This window comes from Neovison vison, chromosome 6 (assembly GCF_020171115.1).
Source record: "Neovison vison isolate M4711 chromosome 6, ASM_NN_V1, whole genome shotgun sequence".
NCBI lineage: Eukaryota > Metazoa > Chordata > Mammalia > Carnivora > Mustelidae > Neogale > Neogale vison.
The window spans coordinates 138,313,032-138,333,534 of record NC_058096.1 but is presented as its reverse complement, the minus strand read 5'-3'; the positions used below and the strand labels follow the sequence as shown (position 1 = coordinate 138,333,534).

The window sequence follows — 20,503 nt, the reverse complement described above, 5'->3', positions numbered from 1 at the left end:
GGGGGGGGGGGCAGGAAAAACAGGTGAAGTGGGTCAACAGGTAAAAACTCCCAGCTATGGGGCGCCTGTGTGGCTCAGTGGGCTAAGCCTCTGCCTTCAGCTCAGGTCATGATCTCAGGGTCCTGGGATCAAGCCCCATATTGGGGTCTCTGCTCTGCGGAGAGCCTGCTTCCCCCTCTCTCTCTGCCTGCTGCTCTGCCTACTTGTGATCTCTGGCTGTCAAATAAATAAATAAATCTTTAAAAAAAAAAAAAAAACTTCCAGGGGCGCCTGGGTGGCTCAGTGGGTTAAGCCTCTGCCTTCAGCTCAGGTCATGATCCCGGGGTCCCGGGATGGAGCCCCACATCCAGGCTCTCTGCTCAGCGGGTAGCCTGCTTCCCCCCACTCTCTTTCTCTCTCTGCCTGCCTCTCTGCCTACTTGTGATCTCTGTCTGTCAAATAAATAAAATCTTAAAAACAAAAAACAAAAAAACAACTTCCAGTTATAATATATTTATAAAATAAATATGTCACGGGAATGTAACGCACAGCATGATGACCACAGTAATAATACCGTATTGCATGTTTGAAATTGCTAAGAGAGTAGATCTTAAAAGTTCTCACTATGAGAAAAAAAAATTTTTTTTTCTAACTATGTATGGGGACAGATGTTAACAAGACAAAGATTCATTCATTCATTTTGCAGTGTAGACAAATATCAAACCATTGTGTTGTACACCTGAAATTAATATAATGTTATATGTCAATTATACCCCAATTTAAAAATTAAAAAAAAGAAAGAAAATGCTCAATCTTGGTATACATGTCTTGCTATATCATATAAATAATGCTACGTAGCCAAGATGTTCCCAGTGACTTTGGTTTAAATGCAAACTCCTTCCCAGGGAGAGTTTCCACGGACTCACATGGTATTTTGGTAAAAGGCGGGAAATGGGAGTATTTTCAAATTCTTCTGTACAGTTAAGAGAAAACTGGTTCAAATGAAAATTCGTACCTGGTCCCCACCACCCTAAAATTTCTACTCAGAACACTCAATATCAAGGCCTTGTGTGTGGATCAACCCTAGAGCCACATTGCTCAGCACACCCTACCACAAATGGCAAGCCATAAGACCTGCTAACCAGCATGAGGTCCCACGTGAGGCCATGGCTAAGGACACCGGCCATCACAGTGCTGTCACCAGATGAAAGGGAACTACTCACGGAAGTACTTCAGCGTCTCTTCGATTTGCTCGGTTGTGAGGTCAATGTTGGCATCTGGAGAAATGAGGGGTGTATGGAGCCAGTCGTCGTGGTCATAACCGTAGATGGTGTCGGCTCTTAACTTATAATGGGGCAGCTGCTCCTCCAGCAGGCTGATGATCTCGACTTCCGGAAGATCGGTGCTGTTGCACACGTCTACAGAGAAAAAGACAGGGAAATGAGAGCCCAAAACTGGCTCTGGCCTTGCGGCTGCTAACCACTGGCATCATGGCCCCAACAGGTGTCTTCGCCTACTTACCCAAAGCAGGGTGAGGCCAGATTTGGCCACCTCAGGGGCCTTCTTCCAACTTAAATTCCACTCTCAAAATGTACAAGACCTACCTGAGACAGTTCCTATACTGTTTTTAGCAGCTCACTTTCTTCAAAGTGAAGCCACAACTCCTTAGGCTTTCTGGGCTCAGGCTTCCCGACCCTTTCTCGGATCATTCTCTTTCAAACACTCTACCTGTAAGCCAAACCCGCTACAATTTCACCAATATGTCTAACTGCTGCCTGCTACTCTTACCACTCAAACCATCCCCCATCTGGGATTTTTGCCTTCATTTAATTCACTCAACTGTTCATCCACCTGTATTTCTTTCCATTCATCCATCCTAATATACCCTGAGTCTCAGAGACACAGGAGATGCACCAGTCAACACAACTGTCATGGTCCTGCTTTTGCAATGCTTGTGTTCTTGTGGGGCTTCCAACCATTAAAGCAACAGGTGCCCCTCCTTTGAGGCGGAGGCTAGATCTTCCTGGATATGTTGGTGTTTTGAACACTTCAAGAAGAATTAACCTCTCTCCTCCCTTCCATATTCCTACAGTGTTTTGTTAGATATTCTGCTAGGTTCTGTCTTCTGGATATTTTAGTATCCAATCTGTCCCCCTGGGAGATGGCCAATTTCCACCACTGGTTTTTCTCAATCCACCACCTGTACCCCTCCTAGGTCCTGGCCCAGACTGTGCTCAAGGGGTGCACCGCAATGCCTGTGAAGGTCCATCCATCCCTACAAAGCCCATTAAAGAGGCCTTGTAATTAAACAGTAAACACAACAACACAGCTAGTGCACCCAGGACAAGACAAGTCTTCTTCAACTTCTCTACCGGGAGGAAGAATGAATTAAATAAATGCTAATGGGTGAACCTTGATTATCTCTTAATTATCTCTCAACTAATCCTGACATCAGTGACCATACTGGCCCAGTTCGCAGAGAATATTCGTGACCCATGACCGCAAACGGCAGATGTGAGCAGTGGTGGTCTTGTGACCCCACAAAGAAACCAGAGCACCCATGGTGCTCACGGCTGGACAAGAGAGTTACCTCGGTCTTTCCTCCTAGATCGGGCTCTCTGCTCAGCGGGGAGCCTGCTGCCCTCTCTCTGCCTACTTGTGATCTATCTCTCTCTGTCAAATAAATAAATAAAATCTAAAAAAAAAAAAAAAGACTACAATCAGAGCAATTCTTTTTTTTTTTTAAAGATTTTATTTATTTATTTGACAGAGAGAGATCACAAGCAGGCAGAGAGGCAGGCAGAGAGAGAGAGGAGGAAGCAAGCTCCCTGCAATCAGAGCAATTCTTAAGTTTATTGCACAATGTTCTTGCCTTGAAGAGTAAACAGAGGCCGCAGCCTGGGTCAAGGGGGAGGGCAGAACATGGGACTCCGCCTCCCATCCCTCTCCAAAGCGCAGGAAGGGGCAGGAGAAAATCCTCTGGAGATACATGAAACCACACAAGGTCAAGGTGAAGTAAGGAAGAGATGGTGACAAGAGATCACTCTTAGGAGTCATTCTTAGGACATAGAAGGTGGCATCAAAGGCAAGGAGAGGGGCCCAGCCTGAACACAAAGGAAATGAGTGGCACAAAGAGTGGGAGCAAAGCAAGCTGGAAAGGGGAGGCGGAGGGAGCAGGAAGGGCCCGGGGCGGAGCCTTGAGATTCACGGTGGAACCAAGGCCAGCAGAGCAAGGAAGATCAGTCCCTTTGCTGCTCTTGGGGCTGAACCAAAGCAAAGGTGGCAGCAGGGCGTGGCTACGGGGCCATTCACACTGGAGGATAATATGGAGCCTCCTGTGCCCACAACAACGGCTATCCCAGAGACTCTGTCCTTCCTGTTTAAGGCCACAGGACAGGCAAAAAAATATACAGAATCACAGGTCAAGGAAGCGTTTGGTGACCCAGTGTCGCCCTGTAGGCAAGAGCTCTCAGAAAGCACCTGTCAGACTCCCTCCACCTCCTACCAACACCCCCACACACCCCACCCTGTCTTACTCAGTTCATTATGCAAAGCTTTACCACAGAACATTTCAACTCAGGAAGTCAGTATGGTTTTTCAGGCACTGGGGAAAGAGAAGAAAATAAGTACAAAGTGAAGACATTTAGAATTTTCCTTGGAGTTTTAGGGACTGGAGGGAGACAACATCCGAACACTCGGATTCTTGGCTTCGTGTGGGAAATGTCACTGCAAGCGCTCTTGGCATTTCAGCCAGCTGAAAACCAGACCAGAGCTGCTCTGCCACTTAGCAAAGGTCTGCCGTGAACAGAAGGGGCCTCCTCTCTGAGGCCAGTGCCAACAGCCCAAGCTCAAGACAGATGTCTCCTACTTCTTCTCACCTCCTGCCAACAACAAAATGCCACTCAAGAGGCTCAAGTAGGGTGCGTAACTAAGCAAGTATTTCCACCCCTCATAATCAAGTGAAGAGTAGGTTCTCACAAAGCTCATCTTGGGGAGAGGCTTCATGGTTTAAAAAATGGCGGCCTTGCAGCTGAGGGGACACAGGGTCAAGGAGGGCTGACACCTGACTGGCAGCCTCTTGTAACTGAACACAGATGGGCTCCAGTGCCAGCCTAAGCCGAGGAGACCAGGCAGGGGACCAGTCATTCCTGCATGACTCACCCTCCCAACAGCGCAGGGTCTTCTGGTGTCACTGCTCTGGGTGCTAGGGAAGGCAACTATCTAAAACAGAAGTCCCTTCTAAGAATACCGGGTCACTTCTGAGCATGTTGGCAGCTGCTCAGACTGAGGCTTGACCTGCCTTTCTACACTTCCAGAACTGAAGGTCAACTTATTTACAGTGCAGGTCTTGATGTCCAGGAGAGGTCGTTTCCCTCAGAGCACATGATGACTGGCGAGATAAAGTATCGAAAGGTGAGACTGTGCCAAAATGCCTCTTTTAAAAAAACAAAAAACAAAAAACAAAAAAAAATCAGATGCCTGCATGGCTCAGTTGGTTAAGCAACTGCCTTTGGCTCAGGTCATGATCCTGGAGTCCCAGGGTCGAGTCCCGCATAGGGCTCTCAGCTCTGTGGGGAGTCTCCTTCTCCCTCTGATCTTCTCCCCTCTCATGCTCTCTCTCTCTCTCTCAAATAAATAAAATCTTTAAAAACAAACAATTCTGTGTATTTGATTTTGCCATAACATGACCAGCCATATAAACATAGCAAGTTTTCGGCCGCCTGGAAGGTCCAGAGAATCAGAGCACAGGGAAGGACTGCAGAGACCCAGGGAGCATTCCTTGAACTTGGCGGCAGGGTGAAGAGGGGAACACCACATCTGCCCCACGGAGAAGACAAACTCAAGGCCTGAGGTTGGGTACACATAGCAGGAGAGCCTTCTAGAATTCTCCAGGAATGCCTGCAGTGTTGCAGGCCCCCAGCCAGCTGCGTGCAGGGCACTCTCTGAACCTGCCAGCAACCTGAGACAGAGAACATCTGCTCTGATCAACAGAGGAGGAAGCAGAGATTCACAGGGGCTGTGGAGTATCTTGTTGGTCAAGGCCATGCAGCTAAGTGGCAGCTCCTGCATGAGAAGCCTCAGCTGTCTGACCAAAAGCTGTGCCCCTCCCTCCGCCACCAGCAGTCCGTCCCTCCCAGGCGGGTGCACAAGAAATGTTGGGGAACTCCCAGGATATTCCGATCAGGAAGTTTTTGCTCTAAGCAGGGAGATGACTTCATAAGCATGACAGGGATGTGCAGTTAAGCACACTGACCAATGAGGGAGGCATCAGAGTGATTTTCCCTCCTAGAGCCCAGGAAGCGGAGTGGAGAAGTGAAGGAACTTGTCTACAGAACCAGGGAGGGTCAGAGGCGCAAGAAGGATGGCCCTACCCCCTCTCCTGGGGCTTACTCAAGCTGACAAGGTCAAAGAACACTTGTTAGCCCAGCCTGGAGGGAAAGACCCCTTTTTACTCTTGACTGTCATCATTTCTGCACAGCTCCAACTCACATTATTATTTTTTTTAAGATTTTATGTATTTATCTGAGAGAGAGAACATGGGCAGGCATGGGGTACAAAGGGGGAGGGAGAGAAAGAAGCAGACTCCCGGCTGAGTCTAAAGCCCAATGAAATGTGGCTTGATCTCAGGACCCCAAGATTGTGACCTGAGCCGAAACCAAGAACTGGATGCTTATTGCACTGATGGGCATTTACCCCAAAGATACACATGTAGTGAAAAGAAGGGCCATATGTATCCCAATGTTCATAGCAGCAATGTCACAATAGGCAAACTGTGGAAAGAGCCAAGATGCCCTTCAATGGACGAAGGGATAAAGAATATATGGTCCATATATACAATGGAGTATTATGCCTCCATCAGAAAGGATGAATACCCAACTTTTGTATCAACATGGACGGGACTAGAGGAGATTATGCTGAGTGAAATAAGTCAAGCACAGAGTCAGTTATCACATGGTTTCACTTACTTGTGGAGCATAAGGAATAACATGAAGGACATTAGGAGAAGGAAAGGAAAAGTGAAGGGGGGGGTTATCTGAGGGGGAGATGAAGCATGAGAGACTGTGGACACCAAGAAACAAAGTGAGGGTTTTGGAAGTGGGGGGGAATGGGTGAGCCTGGTGATGGGTACTAAGGAGGACACATACTGCGTGGAGCACTGAGTGTGGTGCATAAACAATGAATCTTGGAACACTGAAAAATTAAATTAAATTAAAAAAAAAAATTGGATGCTTAACCAACTAAGCTACCCAGGCGGCCCCCAACTCACATTATTAAGAAGCTATAAAAATGTGTTCTCAGATAAACCTCAAATAAAGGGCATCAAGCCTGCAGATTGAACTTAGACCCCAACAGGTCCCTGGCTTCTGGGAGATGTGCAGCAACCACACAGTCCGGAACCACCAACGTCCAGCCTGTCAAACCATCAGAAGGCCAGGCTCACCCAGGGCGGATCTCCCCCTTCCCCAGTTACTACAACGGCCCCAAGGTTGCTGGCCACACTGCTACTAGGGCCATCTGAGGAAAGGTACTTTTTAAAAACATGGTACTGCCCTGCTTTAAAAACCTCCCAGCTCCCTACATAGTGTTCCATGTTTCAGCCCACGCCTTCCTAAAACAGAAGCTGTCGGAAAAGAGGTTTCCCAATATCCAATTTCAGCCTCTTCCTTTTGGTAATGGAGTTCCCAAGGTGTGGTTGGGCACATGGCCACCAGGCTAAAAACTACATTTCCCATCTTTCCTTGCACAAGGTAAGTCCCTATGCCTGGTTCACAAGCTATAAAGAGAGCTTCCAAGCCATGTTCTCCAGCAGTCCGTGCAGAGAGGGGATGGAGCTGAAATGATCTTCAGCCACACAAAGACGAGCAAGGCCAGAGCAACCCTGGGTGCCTGGGACCACCTGGTTGAGCCCAGCCTTCACCTGGAACTTTGAGGAGGGAAAGACAGGTCTACCTTGTGGAAGGCACTATTGCCTTGGTGTCCGTAAAAACAGCCTCTCTTAACACGTGCAGACTCTGCTGTTTTATCCAGTACCTCTTTAGTTAAGCCACGCCAACTTCTCACCATTTGCTAAGCATACTTTTTCACGAATGTTGGTTTTTACACCAGCTGTCCTTGTTGCCCAGAATGCCCTTCGCTGCCCAGCAAACTCCCATCTCAAAATACCACTCAAATGTCACCTTGTATTTCAAGCTTGCCTTGACTTGTGTCCTGTGGCTAGGTACAGAGTACACTGATGATTTCACTACAACGTGATCAGTGTTTTCTACAGCCCCTTCTCGACTAGCTGTGAGCCCCTCAGGGGAAGAACTGAGTTCCCGCCTTTGTCCAGCTGGGCAACAAACTGTAAGAGACCATTGAGTGTTGGGTAAACAATGGGGACAAGGGCAAGGGAAAAACCCAGCAGTGGGTGGCAGGGCTGGTCTGTCAGCCTTGTATCCTAGACAGACCAAAGCCCAGCATTCAGCATGGGGGAGGCAGGGCCATCTAGTGCCAATTTTTTTCAGGCCTCTCTGGGCATCCGGCATTGCTGCAGTTTTCACTCAGCATGGGGGACTTTGGAGGTAAGTCCTCCCAGGGAAGGGAATGTCCCCTCAATCACTAGCAAACACAGATCGGATCCAATGCCCCTTATTCTTACCACACCACTCTGGGGGGCAAAACATAATGGGTCTCCTCAACAATTCAGGGCTATAATCCCTCCTAGGTTTTCTCCAAGGCATAAGGTTTGGAGTGGGTTCCTCCTACCCAAGGATGAAGGCTACATTTAGGACTGGCTGGGAGGTGGGACAAGGTGCTGAAGGTCGGGGGGCATGGGGGCACTATGTCCACTCGACACCTGCCTTGAGTAGATCCTCATTCCCACAGAAGGGCTGGAAGGGGACCCCTCTGATACACAGGTGACATGCCAGCTTCATGGAACTTGCCAGGTGCCTGAGATAATGCTTAACGTTTTACAGCAGAGGCGGCAGCTCTAAATCAGTGCCTGACATTTAAAGATCAGGGAGGCTCATGTAAAAACACAGATCCCTGGCCTCTCAGAAGAAATCAGCATATCCAGGACCGTGCAGTTACACACTGAGTGGTGGCCATCCCCAGACGGAGTGGGGGTGTCTCCCTCGGGGTCTCTGGGCCTCCCTGCCTGCACGCTGAAGCTGGAGGGCTCTGGGCCCGGGGGAGAATGGGGAACTGCAAAGATGCAGGGGAGAAGCCTCCCAAACACTAACCCACGCTCCAGGAGATCCTGGGCCAACAACAGGGGGAGGAGAAGGAACAAAAGGAGAGAGGGGACAGCGCTGGATAAAGAGGAGGCCTTCCTGAGAAGAAATGCTAAATCAGGAGAGAGGGGAACAAGGGAACCGGGTCAAGTCAGGGAAGAGACAGACTGGGAGGCAAGCCAGAAGCAAGACTGCCACCTGCCGGAAGGGGCCAGGTCCAGGAGGAGTGCTGTTAGAGAACTCAGGGGAGGGGACCCCAAGCCTGGCTCTGTCGCCAACTTCTCCCAGTCACCCCAGCAAGTGCCATCTCATCCATCTGGAACTCAGTTTCTGCATGCACAGAACAAAGGTGTGCGGCTGCAGAAAAGCTCGATTCCAGCCCTATCCGCGCTGGGCCAAGGGCTGTTGTAGGGCATACCCTGCTCCACCCAGGGGGCGCCCGCAGCCCCGGACATGCTGATTCCTTCTGAGAGGAACCTGCATTTTTACATGAGATCTCTTGATTTTTGTTAATGTCAGGCACTCACTTAGAATTCTGTAAACAGGGGCGCCTGGGTGGCTCAGTGGGTTAAGCCGCTGCCTTCGGCTCGGGTCGTGATCTCAGGGTCCTGGGATCAAGTCCCGCGTCGGGCTCTCTGCTCAGCAGGGAGCCTGCTTCCTCCTCTCTCTCTCTGCCTGCCTCTCTGCCTACTTGTGATCTCTCTCTGTCAAGTAAATAAATAAAATCTTTTTAAAAAAAAGAAAAGAATTCTATAAACACCCGAGAGCCACATTAAACATGCGTGTGCCTCCTGTTTGTGCGCAGGGATTTCCAAAGCTAGTGTCTCACTCTGGGCCTCGGGAGAATGCTCTAGACTACGATAAAGGTAACAATCAAAGAAAAAGCAAAGGAACCTAACTCAACAAAACTGGCCATATTCTGAAAGTCCGTCTATCTTCTACTTTTTCCTCCCCTACCCCAACCCATTCCAGTTCTCTGCCCAACATGTGTCCACTTAGCCACAAGGGTGGTAGCTGAGGAACTTGACCCCAGGCCTATGCTTGAGGAGGTTCTGGAGAGGTGATAAGCCTCCAATCAACCACTATGCTTGGCAGAGACAGTAAACCCTCAGCAGTGTTTTAAAGACCGCATAAGACACGACCCTTCTCCTTCTCAGCCACTTGCAAATCACTTGTACAGACTTGGAAACAATTCATTTTTCTTGACATTACTAAGATGAAAGGGCACAGATGCAAAGACTTACACAGGGGCCATCCTGGTGCTAGAGACACATGTGATATTTTGTAACTCGTGTCTTTCTAGAACATTCCTACTATAGGGTCACACGGTTGAGAGTTTCTCCTCAGCATCTTCAGGGAACTCAGGGTTAGTAGTCATGCTCTATATCACAAAAGCTGTAATTTCACAAACTGCAAAAGGACCATTAGAGCTAAAAATTACTGGCTCGACTGCCTCACATAACGGAAAAAAGACTGTACTCAGAGAGGCTGAGTTGGTAGCCAAATGTCTGGGAGCAACCAGCGACAGACCCGATGTGGAGCAGGTGCTCAGCCTGCTCCACAGCCCACCACGTGAGAGGCCTCAGAAAGGGACAGTGTCATCTTGGATGCTGATCTGTCCTCCCCGCTATTTATACAACACCCTACCTTGGTAATCTGTAAGCGCTCAACAAACGTTTTCTGAATGATGCAACGCACATAGTACCTATTCCTGAATTTCATCTACTCTCATGAACCAGCAGGCAGTGCAAGGGGAGAATTAAGAACATATTTTACAGAAGAGGAAACCAAAGTCTCAGAGATTATGTGAGAACCCCAAGTGACTCCGCTAGCAAGGGGCTGAGCTGGACCCCGCACCCTAGCCCATCTCCCCACAACCCTAACTGACACATAGCTCACTCCAGGAGGGTCCTGGCGAGGATCCTCCAGGGAAGGAATGTATAAGAAAGCATTTCCCTTCCTTTATTGATCCATGCTGAGGAACCCTCCCAGGAACCGTACGTGAGGGTGGCATTGTCAATAGGTGGGCTTCTCTCTGAGGGGTCTTCAGATGGTTCCTGAGGCTCTACTCTAGACCTCCCGTACCAGGATCTAGATGGTGTGACCCAGGAACTGGCTTTTATGTCAAGCCCTCCAAGGGGTCTTGCACACCGAGAGTTGATACCTAGCCCCGGTGGTGTTCATTAACTGAATTTGGTTTCTTTAAAATAAAATGAATTGGTAAGACATGTGGCTCAATATTCAAACAGTACACAAGGGCGAGGAGGTCTCTCCACTGGCTCCATCTCGTCCACACTCCACCCTACCCTATGTGCACAAAGACCCTTCTCAGACTCCTCCTGAGAACCAGTGTGCGCTCACCATGAGCCTGTCCTCACCCTCCCCTTCGCCTTACACAGGAGAAAAGGCCCCACAAGGTGAAGGGCTGTAGGTGGACCAGACATGAAGCCCTGCTGTCCACCCGCGGCACCTCAGCTCATGTTCCAGCCCCAGAGGGACAGTCCCCAGTCCTCCCTCCCCTCCTCTTCTGCCCCACCCCACTGAGGGTCAGCTCCCTTGCTGAGAGCAGCACAAGTGATCCCCGGGAGGGGCAGAGCCACACAGAGAAAACCTCATGGACACAGAAAGAAGAGGCCAACTATAGGAAGGAAAACCTACACAGGGGAATTCTCAGCAATGGCTGTGACCCTACCTACCATAGAAGCAAGTCTTCCTAAGAAAAAGGATAAACAATGACACAGAGTGGACTCCACGGAGACCTGGTCTCAGGTCCCCAACTATCGCATAATCACGAACACCAGCTTGGAGGACACCTACCCCCGCCAGGAGCACAGCAGCAGAGACGGCCCATTGGCCGGACGGCCATGTTCACACGCAGGATTGCTGACGTGACGCTACGGTGCAGTCCTGTGCACCCGACCGTGGCACCATACACCCCAACAGGCCAGGGTGTTGTGCAAGAACAGAGGGCAAGAAGAGGCAAGGCACAGCAAAGGAGGCGGATCCTGCTATGGGGGATCCCCAGTGGCAAAACCAAATCCAGCTTTTCTGAAAGAGCGCCCCCAAGTGGGCTTTGCATAGAAATTGACAAAAGCAAATGATGTCACACTGCGGGCTGGATAGATTCTTATACGGAGACATACAGCTTGAACTGTACAGAAATTTATCTTACAAGGAAAAAGTACTATGTATAAATTCAGCCCATGGTTAAACCTGCACACACACCAAAAATCGGGAGTGTTCCTCCCTCTTAGAATAATTTGTTTTAGTGGGAGAGAAACAGAAAAAAAATACTTTGGTCTTCTAATTTCCTTGATCATTTCTCTTAAAAGCGTGTATTTTATAATTACTAAATCACCAGGGGGGAAGTAATTTTACACAAAAATAGCCATGGTCGGGGTGATAACTGCAATTAAAATGCTCCCAGCTGAATTAGTGTTTAGACAGATGGAGCTGGTATAAACTGGAACAACACTGGCAGTAAACAGTTTGACAGCATGTTTGGAGAACCAAAAATGTGTCATGACCCTCAAGCCAGTACTCTCACTTATAGGATCAAATCTAAGAAAGGAATCCAAAAAAATCTAGCATGCCAAATACATAAGCATGTTTACAGTGCATTGGATGAAAACATGGCTAACCGGTTTCCTCCAGAGTTAAACACAGAACTAACTTATGATCCAACAATTCCAAATCTGGGGGGCACCTGGGTGGCTCAGTCAGTCAGGCATCTGCCTACGGCTCAGGTCACGATCCCAGGGTCCTGGGATTGAGCCCCACATAGGGCTCCCTGTGTAATGAAGAAGCTGCTTCTCCCTCAGCCCCTCCCACCACCTGTTCTGTTTCTCTCTCTCTCTCTCTCTCTCTCTCTCTCATAAATAAATAAATAAATAATTTTTTTTTTTTTTTTTTTAAATTCTAAATCTGGATAAGCAACTGCAGGGACTCGAAAAGATATTTGTATACCCACAATCACAACAGCTAAATGGCAGAAGCAACCTAAGTGGTCACAGATGAATGAATAGACATCAAAACGTGGTCTATACACACAGGGGGCTATCACTCAGCCCTAAGTAGGAAGGAAATTCCACCACAAGCTACACCATGGATGAACCTTGAAGACCTCAGATGAAGTGAAATGAACCAGTCAGAAAACGGCAAACACTGCATGCTTCCTCTTCTGTGAGGAACCTAGAATAGCAAACGCATGGAAACAGAAAGTCGAATTGATGGCGGTGAAGACATAAGGCTGGAGGGAGGGGTACAGGGGACTTAAAGGGTACAGAATCTCGCTGGGGAAAATGACAAAGTTCTGGAGATGGATGAAGGCAGTACTAGCTTAACCCTGAAGGTACTTAATGTTACAGAACTGTATACTTAAAAATAGCTAAAACGTTAAGTTTTATGTTATGTGTATTTTACCACTATTTTATTTTTTAAAAGAAATGAAAGATGGTCACTGCATTAGGGATTTCCTTTTCTCAGACTGGAAACCTGAGGACCTTGGCCCCTCAGGGACAAGAAAGGATACACGTGGAATAGAAGTTGAAAAACATGGGAGGGAAGCGAGCACACCATCTGGATGGTGGCTAACACCAGGAGGGAAGGGAAGAGAGAAGATGGCGGGGCTAGGCTGAGCAAGGACGCCTGTTTGTCTGGGCTTCCCCAAGGGCAGCCCCAGTTCATGCCTGTTCTCCCAGTGTAAGTATTAGTATCATTCTGTCATACTCAAAAGGTGTCCCTTCCAGAAAACAGTATGGCAACTCCTCGGTAAGTTAAACACAGAATCACCATATGACCCTACAATTAATTCCACTCCTGGGTTGATACTCAAAAGGACTGAAGGTGTGTATTCAAACTAAATCTTGTACACAAACATCCACAGCAACACTCTTCCCCAGGGCCAAAAAGTGGAAACACGTATTGTTTACATTCCCAACAACAGTGTACGAGGGTCCCCTCTCCTCCACATCCTCACCAACATGTGTTGTCTCTTGTCTTTTCCATAGGAGCCATTCTAATAGCTCCGAGCCATTCTAATAGCTGGGGGAGGGAGGAGTGATACCTCACTGTGGTTTTGGTTTGCATTTCCCTGATGACTGCTGATGCTGAGCACCTTTCCATGCACCTGCTGGCTGTTGGCCTTTATTCCTTAATAATATCCAACCTCTTTTCACAAACATATTGGCCTTTTGCTTTTACAGGATGCTCGTATGTATTTTTTCTTGCTTATCTCTTCTTTAATATTGTTATACGCAGAGGAAGCTTTATATCAATTCCCTATCAAATACAGAGCAACTGTTCCTGCCACCTGCCCCGCCTTCCCCCCACTGGCCATGCAGCCCTACTCGTGTTTCCTGGGTTTTCCCACACAGCCTTGTGTGCTGCAATAGGACTTTCTAGCAGGAGCTCCTATGTTGGTATTAAGCAGGGAAGCCCTCTTACACTGCACAGGCAGGACTCCTTTCAGCCCTCTTTTAAAGAAGTTTAAAATAAGCACTGCACATAGGGCTCCATCCCCCAGGAGGTGCAGCCCAGCCTTGCAGGGGGGTTCCTCACAGAGGCTGCCCTTCCTCCTATGCCCACCTCCATGAGAGCTGCAGGGCTCAGAGCCCCCACTTCTGCACGGCTCCCAGCCTTTGCCCTGCACGGTTCCCACAGTCTCACATTATCTCTCCATGCACCGTGGGTGCTTTGTACTTTTTAGTGTTCTGGCTACAAAGTCATTCAAGTCCTGTTATTTCTGGCTGGTGATTCCGAAGAACATGTGAGCTTTTCAGGAACAGAAGCATCAAGTTCCAGCAAGAATCCCCGTCTCAGGCTTCATTTTTTAAATCGTCACAATGATCCCTCCTTTTCTTTACAGTTCTAGCCTCTGATTCCAGCATTTGGATGGCCTTGCCCATCTCGAGATGATTAAAATATCCAGAAATGTTTACTTCTACCACCTTTCTGGCTTCTTTCTTGATGCTCATTCTCTTTGGGCCATGTGGATTTTACTGGGTGTGAGAGCAATGTAGGGATCCAGCTGTATTTTTTTTTTTAAAGATTTTATTTATTTATTTGACAGACAGAGATCACAAGTAGGCAGAAAGGCAGGCAGAGAGAGAGGAGGAAGCAGGCTCCCTGCTGAACAGAGAGCCCGACGAGGGGCTCGATCCCAGGACTCTGGGATCATGACCTGAGCCGAAGGCAGAGGCTTTAACCCACTGAGCCACCCAGGCGCCCCACCAGCTGTACTTTTTATAATGATAATAAACGACAGTAATAAGAAGGTGGAGGACTACCACCACTATGTAAACCCTACCAGGTGAAGCCGCTGCTCGGCAGTTATCTTTCAGTCACTAGGAGGTAAACGTCTATTTTTCTGCTTCTCCACAGCAAAGACAGCTTATCAGACTTCACCTCACCCATCTCCCTCTCCCCCCTTGACTCCTGTTTGCTTTAATTTGTGGGTTCAGATCCAGTCTCCTGTTTTGAAAAGATTAACTTTTTACACTAACAATTGCTTTCTGTTTCCCAGAAACATCTATACCCAGTCTTTATGGTTAGCCTCTCTAACGCTTTCAAGGCAGCTTTGAAAAGCTGCTGCCCTGAAAAACAGCTGAGCAGCTTCCAGAGTTCAAGGCCCACATCCTCCCCAGGTCCTCTACTCCCCAAAGTTAGCTTTTACGATGGGATGAAAGCCAATTCATGTCCAAGGTTAAACACTGAGATCAACGGTCAGATGCCAGATCAGGACAAGTTTATTTTATTAATAGAACACAATTTTTTAAAAGCATAATGCCTACCGTGTCTCGACCATTGAATGCAGTCCACTGCTTTATTGTTCATCTAAATTATTTCCTAGGCAGGAAATTCTGTTTAAAGGCAAACAATGACCACTTTTTCAAAACATAAAGTGAGATCATCTGGATATTAAAAGACTACAAACTCATCCCCAAAACCATTACCATAACCCAACAATAAGCAGTTAAGCAAAATAGGTAAAACCAATAAAACCCGAGTGTGAAATGATTCCACGTTCCCTGAACCAGGTCTCAAAACAAGTATAAAATTACAAAGGGCGATTCCTTCAAAGCAAAATACAAGCGAAGAAAAAGAAAGGTATGATAAAGGCAAATGTTAAAGCTATGTCCTCAGCTGATGTAGTTCTGATGCCCAGATTCTCAGGGGCAGTGAAAGTATTAGTTGTGCACCTGCAGAGCATGATGACCACTCAAGAAGATTCCTGGCTCCAGGGATGCCTGGGTGGCTCAGTGGGTTAAGCATCAGCCTTCAACTCGGGACATGGTGCCAGGTCCTGAGATCAAGTCCCATATCTGGCTCCTTGCTCAGCAGGGAGCCTGCTTCTCCCACTGCCTGTAGCTTCCCCTGCTTGTGCACTTCCTCTCTCTCTCTCTCTCTCATTCTTTCTCTCTCTTTCCCTCCCCCCATGATAAATAAATAAATTCTTAAAAAAAAAAAAGAAGAAGAAGAAGAAGAAAAAGATGATGATGAAGATGATTCCTCGCTTTGCTCTCCAAGGCCAAGCTGAGCCTGTTAGGGCCAAGAAACCAGGGTAGCAGATTCCAAGAGGTGACCATCCAAAAGCTCATTAAAGATTCAGCCACATTGGATATCCAAGATCTATAAAGAACTCCTCAAACTCAACACTCAAAAAAGGGGGGGGCAGATAATCACGTCAAAAAATGGTCAGAAGACATTAACAGACATTTCTCCAAAGAAGATATACAAATGGCTAACAGACACATGAAAAAATGTTCATCATTTTTCTAATTAGCCATCAGGGAGATTCAAATCAAAACCACACTGAGATACCACCTTACACCAGTTAGAACGGCCAAAAATAAGAAGATAGTAAACAATGTGTGTTGGAGAGGATGTGGAGAAAGGGGAACCCTCTTACACTGTTGGTGGGAACACAAGTGGGTGCAGCCACTTTGGAGAACAGTGTGGAGATTCCTTAAGAAATTAAAAACAGAGCTTCCCTATGACCCTGCAATTGCACTACTGGGTTATTTACCCCACAGATACAGATGTAGTGGAAAGAAGGGCGATCTGTACCCCAATGTTCATAGCAGCAATGGCCACAGTCGCCAAACTGTGGAAAGAGCCAAGACGCCCTTCAATAGACAAATGGATAAAAAAGATGTAGTGCATATATACAATGGAGTATTATGCCTCCATCAAATGATGAATACCTAACTTTTGTATCAACATGGATGGGACTGGAAGAAATAAGTCAAGCAGAGAGAGTCAATTATCATATGGTTTCACTTCGTTGTGGAGTATAAGAAATAACACGGAGGACACTGGGAGAAGGAGAGGAGAAAGGAGTTGGGGGAAATCAGAGAAGGAGATGAACCATGAGAGACTGTGGGCTCTGAGAAACAAACTGAGGGTTTTAGAGGGGAGGGGAAAGGGGGGTTGGGTGAGCCTGGTGGTGGGTATTATGGAGGGCACGTATTGCATGGAACACTGGATGTGGTGCATAAACAATGAATCTTGGAATACTGGGAAAAAATAAATAAATAAAAAATTTTTTTAAATTCAGCCACACTGTAGGGAGGTGTGTGGATGGGAGTGGATTGGGGGTGACAGCTAAAGAGTCTGGAGTTTCTTTTGGGGGTGATGAAAGTGTTCTAAAATTGATTTGTGGTAACCATTGCACAACCCTGTGAACAAACTAGAGGCCATAAAACGACAGACTTTAAATGGGTGAATTATATCTCAATGGAATGGTCACACACATAAAACATAACCACAAGAGATGGGGAAGCAGGGTCGGTGAGCACACCTACTACCCTTACTTGGGCCCACCTCAAAGTCCTTCACCAAAAATGCTATTCCTGAAAGATAAATCGGAATCCAACATAAAGGTTAAATCGCCTTTCCTATCATCCTTGGAAAGACCAAGGATCTTCTCATACCCTTTCCAGACATTTCCATGGAGAACAGGTTAAGCCAAACGAGGTTTCGTTATGTAGAGACAAGAAGCTTTGGCTGCCTAGAAAATTCAGTGACAAAGAACCAGTTTACAGCTTGACCATGCTGCATGGTGAGTAGAGTATTACTGGACTCCCCAGTAGCCTCCCAACAAAGGCTATTCCTCGCTTACTGTTAGGTTGACATCCAGAGAGAAATGAGGGCTTGAACGTCTGCACCAGGAGTCCACCAACCACAGTCCACAGTCAAATCCAACCCTGGCCTGTTTTCATAAATAAGGATTTTACCGAAACCCAGCTATACACCTATTCCTTGAGATACTGTCTGTGGCTGCTTTCAGCTATGACAGCAGAGGCCAGTTGTTGTGACACAGGTCATGTGATCCACAAGCTTGAAATTTTACCCTCTGATCTTTAGGGGAAAGGTCTGCCAACCGGTATTCTGAGCCACTGGAGAGATCGTGGACTCCCTGTGGCTTCCTGAAGGCCACTGAGGGACCTCAGCCATTCGAGGATCTTCTAAAAATCTGGCTGTTCATCTTATTCACAATTCTTCCTTCACTATCTACCTTGGTTTTGGTGCACTGTGAACAAAACACCACTCTGCAGTTCTGTGACTGAGTGGGGCCACAGAACTCGCCTCGGCCGGTCTGGAATGCCAGCCAGAGACTCTGCTGCACGTGTAGCCAGAGACTCTGAATATGCTGGCGGAGTCTGTCCGTGTAAGCCTTGTCCTCTGCCAGGAGAAGGAGATGGATGGCCAAAGACAGCCGGGGCCCCTTCAGCCCAAATCCTCCAATGAGAGCTAAGGAGGGCAGACCTGAACTGACGCCCGAGCCATCCTCAGGTGACTGAAGACCACAATCTAGGAATAAACATTACAGTAGCCACTATGGATCTGGGAGTGGTGTGTTACCCAGCAACACCCGACTCAGTTTGAAATGACGTAACATATAACGACTGAGGGCTGGAAGAAAAAAGTTGCCCGCATGGCACTGAAATCACACCACCACCAGGACCTCCTAAACAGCAGCCTAAGCAGGAAAGACACCGTCATGCTTGGCTCTCCTAATACCCTCCCTCTTCTCATAAATTGCAAAAAACAATCTCTGGAATGAACTCCAGCAAACAGCAGACGGGGATCAATTAGAATAAAGGTAAAAGGAACAAGACAGAGGAAGGCATGGAGGGATGGACGGAGATTTGTTTTGTTCTACACAACTGAAGCCGTCTGCCTTCCTGTGGGATTCTGTGGACAATTAACCTCCTCTTTCCTTCAACCACTTTCGGAAGTTGCCAACCCCAGGGTACGGGATGCCTCTGGTCTCTGGGTTAAGCGGTCACTCCTACTGCTGGTGCTTCTCTCGCCCACTAGATGGTGCTGCGTGCACACCTGGGTGGGCCTAGCACCCCTCCCGGCCTCCTGGTCCGGAAAAGGAGACTGGGCAGCAGGGGACTCGCATTACCTTTTCTCAGACTTGTCCCTTCCCATTTTTTACCACCACAAACCCCCACATAAATAGGGAGAAACACCTGAAATGACACTGAGCAGCGGAGTTCACGCCCGCAGTTATGATCATCTGAACGAACTGTTGTCAAGGTTTTTCTTGATACAGAAAAAGAAGTACAATTATATTTATCAGATAAGCTGAAACGTGGCAAGTTGGGTTGAAAAGGAGAACAGAATTCCTGTAAGAGAAGGAATGTCAGGGTCGCCATGCCCCAGGCTTAGCCCTATCATCTTCCCAGCCACTGAGAAGCAAGAAGGAAGGTTCTCCCCCACTGGGCAGGTTCAGCGCGGCCCACATACGTGTTCCAGCACACAGATCAAAATCCAGGAGGGCGGAAGACCTCCTGGAACATGAGGATTCGAGTCTTGCTCTGAGCTGGTCCACTCGGGGTCTAGAGTTGGTATCCGCATTCTCCAGCTCCTCCAGCTACAGAGGGTTCATTTCCTTCCACCTGCCCTTACGCTGGCTCACCTGAGACTCAAGCCACCCTTGCTCACACTCACGTCTCTACTCCCTAGTTCCTCCCTGACCACACGCTCCACCTCTGCGAGCCGAGTCTAGGCCACCTGAAATCTGAAATTCAGACACCCACCTCCCTGATCATGACCAGCCCCTCCAGCCCCTCGTGCCCCCTCTCCTCACAGTTCCCCCTCATTTATTCCCACTGCACCACCTGGAGACCACCGCCCTGTGATTCCTCCACTTTGCCTTTCTTGGGCCCTTCCCTCCAGCTTGAATCCCACAGCCCTTTGCTTCAACTACCCCACTCACTCCACGGTACTTTCACCCAATTCTGCATGACAAGTGTCCACCTTGCCCTGCCTTGTCCCTGGACTCCCGGAAGCACTAGGGGAAATCAGAAAGCACCATGAGGATAGTGGAAAGCTCTAGAAGGCTGAGAACTCCCATGCTGGGAGGGGCCCACGCCCAGCACCCCATCATCTATTCTGAAACAGTGCTAGGGTGACAGGGGTGGGGGATGAGATAGGCTGGGAAAGGTCTAAAACAGCCTCTCTGCAGGGCAGTAACTCAGGGTAAAACCACCTTCCAGCAGCTTGCCATCACCCACAGGAGGAGCAGCCAGTCTCTGCACGTTCTCCCTCCTTCTTCCCTTCTCCCAGTGGTCAGGTTCCCTCCTAAAGACTTCCAGAGGTCACATGCAAACACTCAGTCCTCCCTTCCCACTTAGCTCCATCTGAGAATTCTCTAGACCGACCGCACACAGACTACACACATGGTGTTAAGGACCCGTCCCCTCTCTTGTCTTTGCTCACCAGCACGCTCAGCAGCGTGGCTGGGAAACACCTTTCCTAATCTTCCTCTTGTAGCCAAACCCCAGCATGTTCCAAATCAGCATAATGGAGCTCCTTCATTATCCCAGGATGTGTCCAGGAACAGAAGAAGGTGCCTGCTACCCAAACACAACGGGCCACCTTGTGCTAAAAAAGCACTGAAGAACATTAACCCAGCAGGGCCTGTATCCTGTAGCCTCTACCATAGTTCTGGTCGAACGCGACACAGCTTCCAGAGTCTGTAAAATTTTTAGAGAAAGAAAAAAGAGGGGTGCCTCAATCGGTTAAGTGTCTGACTCTCGATTTCGGCTCAGGTCCTGATTCCAGGGCTCGAGCCCTGAGTCGGGCTCCACATTCAGTGGGAAGTCTGCTTGAGATTCTCTCTCTCCCTTTCTCTCTGCTCCCACCCTCACGTGCAAGCAAGCGCGGTCGCACACTCTCTCTAAAAATAAATAAATATTTCTAAAAGAGAAAAAAGAAGAAACCATTTCTCTTATATGGAGGGAAGGGCAGGGGGAAAAGGAGAAAGGGAATAGGGAGGACAGAGGAAGGGGGGA

The 20,503-nt window shown here is 48.1% G+C and overlaps 1 protein-coding gene across 10 annotated transcripts in view; it reads right to left on the bottom strand.

Moving 5' to 3' along the window:
- TRAK1 (trafficking kinesin protein 1) overlaps positions 1–20,503 on the bottom strand; it is a 118,610-nt gene that overhangs the window by 86,054 nt on the left and 12,053 nt on the right. For all 10 annotated transcript variants that reach the window (XR_006385060.1, XM_044252444.1, XM_044252438.1 and 7 more), the window contains exon 2: positions 1,203–1,397. Coding sequence is in view for 8 of the 10 variants with exons in the window: in XM_044252438.1 (XP_044108373.1) it covers positions 1,203–1,397 (195 nt within the window). In the remaining 2 variants the exon portion in view is untranslated. The remainder of the gene's footprint in view (positions 1–1,202; positions 1,398–20,503) is intronic.